This window comes from Bufo bufo, chromosome 1 (assembly GCF_905171765.1).
Source record: "Bufo bufo chromosome 1, aBufBuf1.1, whole genome shotgun sequence".
NCBI classification, from domain to species: Eukaryota; Metazoa; Chordata; class Amphibia; order Anura; family Bufonidae; genus Bufo; species Bufo bufo.
This window is the reverse complement of record NC_053389.1, coordinates 714,649,096-714,657,622: the sequence shown is the minus strand read 5'-3', so window position 1 is coordinate 714,657,622 and position 8,527 is coordinate 714,649,096. Positions and strand designations below refer to the sequence as shown.

Below are 8,527 nucleotides of genomic sequence, written 5' to 3'. Positions count from 1 at the left end.
TTTAAAATTTACAGAACTAGTGTATTCAGTCAAATATAAAAGTCTGCGAGAATTGCTTCAGGGTTTAGCTTTTCACCTGTCACACCATACATATTTTATTCATTTATTCTTTACAGTCATTGATAATAACGAAGGGGAGAAAATTGTGCAAACATAAGAAGTCACTAGCGCTAAACTGGTGTATGGTACATGTGCATTTTACAAACCTAAAAATCTTTCCTTCAAAAGAAAAACATTTTAAACTTTATATTCTTTAAGGAACAGATTATATAATTTTTGGGGGACACATTGCATCCTAATATTGTACATATACAAGTAACAATAATAAATTGAGGCACCTGGCACCTGTACCTACGACTTCAAGTGCTGAGCCCAACGCTCAAGACCACAATTACAATTACTTAGATAATAGTATCACTTTTGTATATAGAGCTGTCATTGCCACCAGTCAAAGTGTGGCACTGCAACTCCTAAATACAGGTGCACACCAGTACCACTGCTGTGTGGAAATCTGGTTTGCCAAGTGGCTGATAGGGCATATTTCCCAAATGAAAGAAAACCTGTAGATAAGGGTTAATTGTCAGTGGAAAATATTTCCAGCTTCTGATCCCATGAGTGGTAAGGCAGCCATGCTTAGTTGCAGGGTTATAGGGTGAAGAGGGCATCAAATGGTGGTACCAATGCACAAGCCTTTCTCAGAAGGATAACATGGAGGGAATGGATTGTGGCTGTTGTTTGGAGGCCTATATGGTGGCAGGGGAAGGTTGTTGGGTGGGAAAGAGTAAGAAACAGTAAGCAAGGTGTACAAACATCTGAAGTTCTGCCAGGTTGTATCTAGTATTGCTTGACAGCTATTGTATGGCATTATTATTAATTGTTTGAGCATTGTATGGCACTATTTTTGGGACCAACAAAATCTCAGAAAATAGAATGTTAAGGCCTTTGGTTCTGATGACCCTAGAAATGCTTGGAAAGGTGGTGTTGCATGCAGCTGACTAAAGGATTGAGGACAAACAGAGAAATGCATGGACAATGCATTCGTAAAATCTTCAGATCCTCTCACTTTTTTTCCTATTTTCACATTATATTGCGGTTTTGTGCTAAAAAAAAATCACGTTTTTTTCCATCATTCTGCACTCAATATCCCTTAAAGAGAACCTTTCACCGGTTCTGAGGTTACAATATTAATACCTGGCACCTGCTAATCAATAGCATCAATACAGGGAGGAGAAGATAGCCACATTTCTCAGGGGCGTCTCCTTCTTCCTAGCTGTGAGCTGTCCAATCACAGCAGTGACCGCGTCACTCTAAGAAACGCGGCTGTCTCTTCCTCCATGTATCGATGCTATTGATTAGCCACAGCGCCACAATGGAGCAGTATATCTGAAAAAAAATAGCAATATCGCATCTCCTAAACAGGCCCTACAGTGGCAGGTATTAATATCTCAGAACCAGTTAAAGTCTTCTTTAATGACAAACTGAAAACAGAATTTCAGAAATTTTTGCTAATTTATTGAAAAGGAAAAACTAAAATATTGCATTGACATAAGTATTCAGACCCATTACTCTGAACTTAGTTAAAGTACCTTTGGCAGCGATTACAGCCTCCAGTCTTATTGGGTATGATGCCACTTGGATTTGGCGATTTTCTGCCATTCTTCTCCGCAGATCCTGCTCTGAAGCTCTGTCAGGTTGGAAAGGGACCTTTGGTGGACAGTTATTTTCAAGTCTCTCCAGATTTGTTCGATTGGTTTCAAGTCAGGGCTCTGGCTAAGCCACTCTAGGACATTCACAGACTTGTCCTCAAACCACTCTTGTGTTGTCTTGGCTGTGTGCTTAGGGTCATTGTCTTGTTGGAAGATGAACCTTAAACCCAATCTGAGGTCCAGAGTTCACTGAATGAGGTTTCCATTTTTTTATATATCTGTACTTTTCTCCATTCACCTTTCCCTCAACCCTGACCGGTCTCCCTGTCCCAGCCACTGAAAAGCATACTCACAGCATGATGCTGCCACCACAATGCTTAACTGTGAGGGTTGTTTTGGGCAGGTTATGAGCAGTGCCTGGTTTCCCTCAGACATGATGATGGTGGTGTGCTTCAGTGATGGTTGACCTTTTAGAAGTTTCCCCCATCTGCACACAGCATCTTTGGAGCTCAGCCAGAGTGACCATTGAGTTCTTGGTCACCAAGGTGCTTCTCCCACAATTACTTAGTTTGGTGAGGTGGCCATCTGTAGGAAGAGTCCTGATTGTTCCAAACTTCTTCTATTTAGAAATATAGAGGCCACTGTGATCTTGGCAAATTTCAGTGCAGCAGACATTTTTGTACACTTCCCCAGGGTGCCTCCATGCATTCCTGTCTTTGAGCTCTACAGCGCAGTTCTTTTCTTCCCACCACATGGCTTTGTTATTGCTTTGATATGCATTGTCAGCTGTGAGACCTTATCTACAACTCATGTCAAATCAACGGCATTTACAATGGGTGGACTCTAATCAAGAAGTAGAAACATCTCACAGATCATCAAGAGAAATGTTCAAGTGTCATGGCAAAGGGTCTATTTATGACTATGACTATGCAAAATTTTAGTTTTTCCATTTTAATAAATTATTCAAATTGTTTAAATTTCTGTTTTCACTTTCTCATTATGTGCTACTGAATGCAGATTGGGGGAAAAACTTGAATATTTTTTATTTAACCACAGGGCCGCAACATAAAATGTGAAAAATGTGAAAGGGTCTTACTGTAAAGACTTTCCAGATGCATTGTAAATGGTCTTTCCTCAGACACTGATAATAAAAAGTATTAACAGATGGAGGATGCTCCACATTGGAAGTCTTCCCTTGATGGATGTTGTGTATAACAGAAGTTGGCAGCTGAGCAAGCCTCAGTTGTCAACAGCAGGCAGCAAGTGCATTCCATCTGCTCATCACAGTTCAGAACCAAACACCACTCTCTGATAGCATAGTGTGAGATGAATGGTTAGCAAAAAGTGTCATCTGAACATCTGGACTTTAGTATTCGGTGTAGACTTACAAAGGCTTTGACATATAATTCCATTGGGTTTACACTATGTTCTTCCCAGATCTGGGAATATATAACACATATGAGCACATAGCATTCATGCTTAAGGATGACCTTCCTCATCATCCTTCCATGTTTCAAGTAAACATCTAAATTTCTGCCGATAAATAAAATAAACTGTCCCCTGGAGTATAAAGCTGCAGTGTAAAGCTGGTGTATCAAATGAAGATCTTCCAACTAAATTTAATTTTTCTAAAATTGGATTTATGTAGCAGTAAGAGATACTCTCTGTTCACACTAGAGTCTTGGCTTTCATTCATGAAAAAGCAAAGACATCTATGAATGATCCATTTGCAAACAGATCCCAATAAATCTTGACTGATGCCATTGACTTATATTTGGGCCCATCAGGTTTCTGTTGATTTTTTTTTACAGCAGACTTTGTTGTTTCTGCTGTCAAAAATGTTGGAGCTCCTGAAAATACACAACGCAGATGTGAACACAGCAATGGAGTAAGAGTATTTTCTACTTTCACACAGGCGTTTTGGCTTTCCGTTTGTGAGATCCGTTCAGGGCTCTCACAAGCGGTCCAAAACAGATCAGTTTTGCCCTAATGCATTCTGAATGGAAAAGGATCCGCTCAGAATGCATCAATTTGGAGGCAGACACCAAAACACTGCTTGCAGCGTTTTGGTGTCCGTCTGACGAAACTGAGCCAAGCGGATCCGTTCTAACACACAATGTAAGTCAATGGGGACGGATCCATTTTCTATGAAGACTCTGGCACAATAGAAAACGGATCCGTCCTCCACTGACTTTCAATGGTGTTCAAGATGGATCCGTCTTGGCTATGTTAAAGATAATACAAACGGATCCGTTCTGAATGGATTCAGACGTTTGTATTATCTGAAAGGATCCATCTGTGCAGATCCATGTCGGATCCACACCAAACGTGAGTGTGAAAGTAGCCTAGTACCCCAAGCTTCTCTCTTCACTGCCCTCCTCTCAGTGTCACCGTGGCCTTGAGCTGAAGACTTGGAGAGTACTGGTTTAAAGTGACAAGTTAACCGGTTTAGACAGACAACCAGTCTGTCATAAATGAAGACTCAAGCCTAGACTGGCACTGTGACAGCTGAGAAGAGGTGAAGAGGCTCGACCACAGGAAAGCAAGGCTATTTTTCCATCACTGTCTCTGTAATTAGTCAGATTTTACCAAATAAGTTTAGGAGAAAAACAATTTTAGGCTTGACACCATATTTTGCTCTTGACTGCATTGTCTAAATTTTAACTTAAAAGGCAAATTGATTGGGCCAATAGGCCATCTTATCATCATCCAAAGTAGTCTATAATCCATATTATAAATAGAGGACAAGTACGTATTTTGATTGATTCTTATATTTGATCTTTTTGGCATTAAAATATCTTGAAACCCTTAAGGAGAGTCAGCGTGGGTGCCTTGCGTTTGCTCATTGCTCTAGACGACTTCACGGTGACAAGTTTGGCTTGAGCCACAGAGGGAATCTCCTTGTAGCCCAGAGGGGACAAAGTGCTGAGTGTAGGCATTCCATGGCGACTGGAGGGAGAAGAAGAGGACATGGGAGGCAACCCAAGCAGTGCCCTCTCCTCAGTGATGTATAGTGGTGGTCTTAAAGATGCGCATCTTTCTGCTTCTCTCCTCACCTCCTGTATGGCATCATAAAACACTTTCTGCACCAACCGGAAATCCAAACAAGCAGACACTTCACGAAAGAGGCAGCCATGACGGGACGCCAGAGCAGAACCATCTGCTATACTGACCTGTCTGAGAAAGGACACAGAAATACCTCTTAGTTATCTGTAATATGACAGTGAGCATTACATTAAAGAATGTGACCAGTAAATTCACCTTTCCCTATCTGCCAACACATATAATCCACAACTTCTCTTATGTTCTTCATTCTAGGGATATTTGAATGTTATTTTTGTTTGAAATCCAGGTACCTGACAGACTGTGGATATTATATGAATCATTATGAATATAGGGCAACATATTTCCTTCCTCCCACCATCAAAACTCCTTACTCTTACAATTAAAGAGCTCTGAGATCCTTTGACAATTATTTATTTATAATAAAAAAATTTGACATTGGAATTGGGAGTTGTGCAAAAAAAAAAAAATATATATATATAGTTCTACACCAGTCCACATGTTGCGTGTGATATCGCAGCTCAACCTCATTCACATTAATAAAGCTTAGCTTCAATACCAGACAAAACTGATGGGACGGGTGTGGTGGTGTTTGTGAAAGAAAGCTATGTGTTCCTGATCTTGTACATCCCCTTTAAGGATGACATGACATTATCTTGGAAGTATAAATTAAAGGGTTTGTGCAGTGTAAAGATACTGATGACCTATTCCCAGGACAACAGCAGTCCTGGTCATTAAACCCCTATATGAGGCGGTTTGTGCTGATTGCAGCATCTATGTGGAGAGAGACACAGGGAGCGGGCTCCCTCTGCCACCTCTTCCTTCACAATAGTGAGATGCCAATGGCCTGTTATAGCAGCTGGGGTCTAACAATAGCGTCTGTGTCTGCCATGTGCTGAAGCCTAAGAGGCATAATTGGAGATCAAAAAAAGAACAAACAAAAAAAGTACAGGGTGGGCCATTTATATGGATACACCTTAATAAAATGGGAATGGTTGGTGATATTAACTTCCTGTTTGTGGCATATTAGTATATGTGAGGGGGGAAACTTTTAAAGATGGGTGGTGACCATGGCGGCCATTTTGAAGTCGGCCATTTTGAATCCAACTTTTGTTTTTTCAATAGGAAGAGGGTCATGTGACACATCAAACTTATTGGGAATTTCACAAGAAAAACAATGGTGTGCTTGGTTTTAACGTAACTTTATTCTTTCATGAGTTATTTACAAGTTTCTGACCACTTATAAAATGTGTTCAATGTGCTGCCCATTGTGTTGGATTGTCAATGCAACCCTCTTCTCCCACTCTTCACACACTGATAGCAACACCGCAGGAGAAATGCTAGCACAGGCTTCCAGTATCCGTAGTTTCAGGTGCTGCACATCTCGTATCTTCACAGCATAGACAATTGCCTTCAGATGATACGAGATGTGCAGCACCTGAAACTACGGATACTGGAAGCCTGTGCTAGCATTTCTCCTGCGGTGTTGCTATCAGTGTGTGAAGAGTGGGAGAAGAGGGTTGCATTGACAATCCAACACAATGGGCAGCACATTGAACACATTTTGTAAGTGGTCAGAAACTTGTAAATAACTCATGAAAGAATAAAGTTACGTTAAAACCAAGCACACCATTGCTTTTCTTGTGAAATTCCCAATAAGTTTGATGTGTCAAATGACCCTCTTCCTATTGAAAAAACTAAAGTTGGATTCAAAATGGCCGACTTCAAAATGTCCGCCATGGTCACCACCCATCTTGAAAAGTTTCCCCCCTCACATATACTAATGTGTCACAAACAGGAAGTTAATATCACCAACCATTCCCATTTTATTAAGGTGTATCCATATAAATGGCCCACCCTGTAGTATTCCACTAGTAAGAAGAAGAGCAATGGACCGGGGCGTAGCCGTAGCGTAGTGCGGCTTTACTTAGGGGGAAGACAGAAGGCTAGGTAGGGTTAATGGTTTTAAATGTAGTGAGGGAAGCTGATTGGTAGTAAAGGGGGTGGTGTTCAGTCAGGGTTTGGCGGGCTGTATATAAACTGGTGATGGGGGGTGTTTTGTCAGTGGCTGAGAGCTAACTGTGAGAGTTGTGTGAGTGGAATAAGGCTTCTTTGGATGAGATAATGGTGGCGGTAAGGGCTGCAGCTGAGCAGCATGGTACAGAGTGGTTGCAAAGGAATATTCAGATAGCGTTAATTGGGGCACTGCACCTGCAGTGCCCCAATTAACCCCCATAGGAAGGATGAGGGCAAGGTGGTCAGTGCCTCCTGAACGTTTGAGCCCAGAGGCAACCCCCCGGGTTCGGCGACGCTTGAGGAGCCCCACCAGGGAGCCTCCGCTGCGGTCGACTGTGTCTGCTGCTCCTTTGGCATTCCGTCGCAGCGGGAGGAATCCAGCACCGCATTGCGAACTGGTGGGAGAAGGTAGGGCTAGTTCCCATCCTCCCATACTAGTCAGGGGGGAGTCACGCAGGGGAGTGGCATTCTCCTCGCGGGATGTCCGGCGCAAGGAGAGAGCCATCAGTGACTTACCAGCGGCAGCAGTTGGAGGAGGTCGGGAGGGGGTTCGTCTTCTGACGTGGCCCTGCTGACTGGCAGTGGGGGCCTTCCTGCAGGTGAGGCAGCGGAGAGTGAGCGGGTGGCACCTCACCCTGTATCGGAGGCCGACGGCTTTCTCTGCAGGCGCAGGATGGGAGACATACAGCTGGGAATGCCGGGTCTGCGTCGCGGCCTATAGTAGGGGGCCAGCGTCTGTCTGGCTGTGTGCCGGCTGTGGGAGCGGTATATGCCCCGCCCACTGTGCGGCTTCATGTGGGGGACACCGAGTTGAGCAGGGATGCAGTTCGTGGCTGTGGAGCAGGAGCGTGAGGTTAGAAGGTTGGGTATAGGAGATAGGAGACAGGGATGCATGTGGACGGCGGGCACGTCTTCAGGAATCCACCCCCCTCCCCCTCAGGAGCTTGGGGGAGGGTCGCTGGCAGTACAGTCTCTGGAGGAAGGAGAATTGAGTCACGATTCGTGGTGCGCGGCGGACGGGTTATGATGTTATGATTAAGAGCTCTTCCATGAGGCTTAAAACGTGTCTATAACCTGGGATGAACTTTACTGGATTTTAATTTATGAAAGTGTTTCCAATTACCAAGAGTGTCCGGTTCATGGTTGTGGACTTCCAGATGGTGTTTACAGGTGTGGTACTCCCTCTTCTCATGCACAGCTCTAGGATCTACTATGATTGAGCTGCTTCTATGTGTGGGTGAGCTGGGAAAACATATTTTCTTGTGCTAATCCTTAATGGGTTAATGGATAATGTAACTCTAACCAGTCCTACACCCAGAGCCCTTCAATGAACAACTGACCAACTATGAAGGAAAGGTCACAGTAGTGGGGCCATGTTACCAGGCTAAAACATGCAATGCAAATTTACCGACAAGAATCAATGGACATGGGTCATCCTTAGAAAAGTTAAAGTGTAACTGTCATGTTTTCATTAAAAAAACAATTTTACTGCTGGTGCAGAATTATGCATAAAGCAGTCTTTCGTTTCTTCACATACCACTGTTTTCTTGAGCTTTTCCCTCAGTTATGGCTGTTTTAAACCCTACAATATGAGGATCTTCTCAAGATGACTCCTTTGTCAGTTCTGAGGCCAAATCTGCCTTCCCTCACTTCCTATACACACTTGGTTTAGCCAGTAGCTTCCTGACAACCAATCAGATTGGAGTACCGAGAGACACGCCTCCTCACTCTGAAGCCTAATGCAGGCATGCGGTGTGGTGGACCGCCCCTCTGTCTTCTGTTTACACTAAAGGGAGAACAGA

General features: G+C 43.4%; 1 protein-coding gene across 3 annotated transcripts in view; it reads right to left on the bottom strand.

Annotated features, from left to right (window-relative positions):
* Positions 1–3,873: 3,873 nt before the first annotated feature.
* RASL12 (RAS like family 12) overlaps positions 3,874–8,527 on the bottom strand; it is a 37,125-nt gene continuing 32,471 nt past the window's right edge. For 2 of the 3 annotated variants that reach the window (XM_040414273.1, XM_040414271.1), the window contains one exon: positions 3,874–4,823. In XM_040414273.1, coding sequence (XP_040270207.1) covers positions 4,436–4,823 — 388 coding nt within the window. In that variant the 3' untranslated portion in view covers positions 3,874–4,435. The remainder of the gene's footprint in view (positions 4,824–8,527) is intronic. The other variant, XM_040414272.1, reaches the window with a different exon arrangement.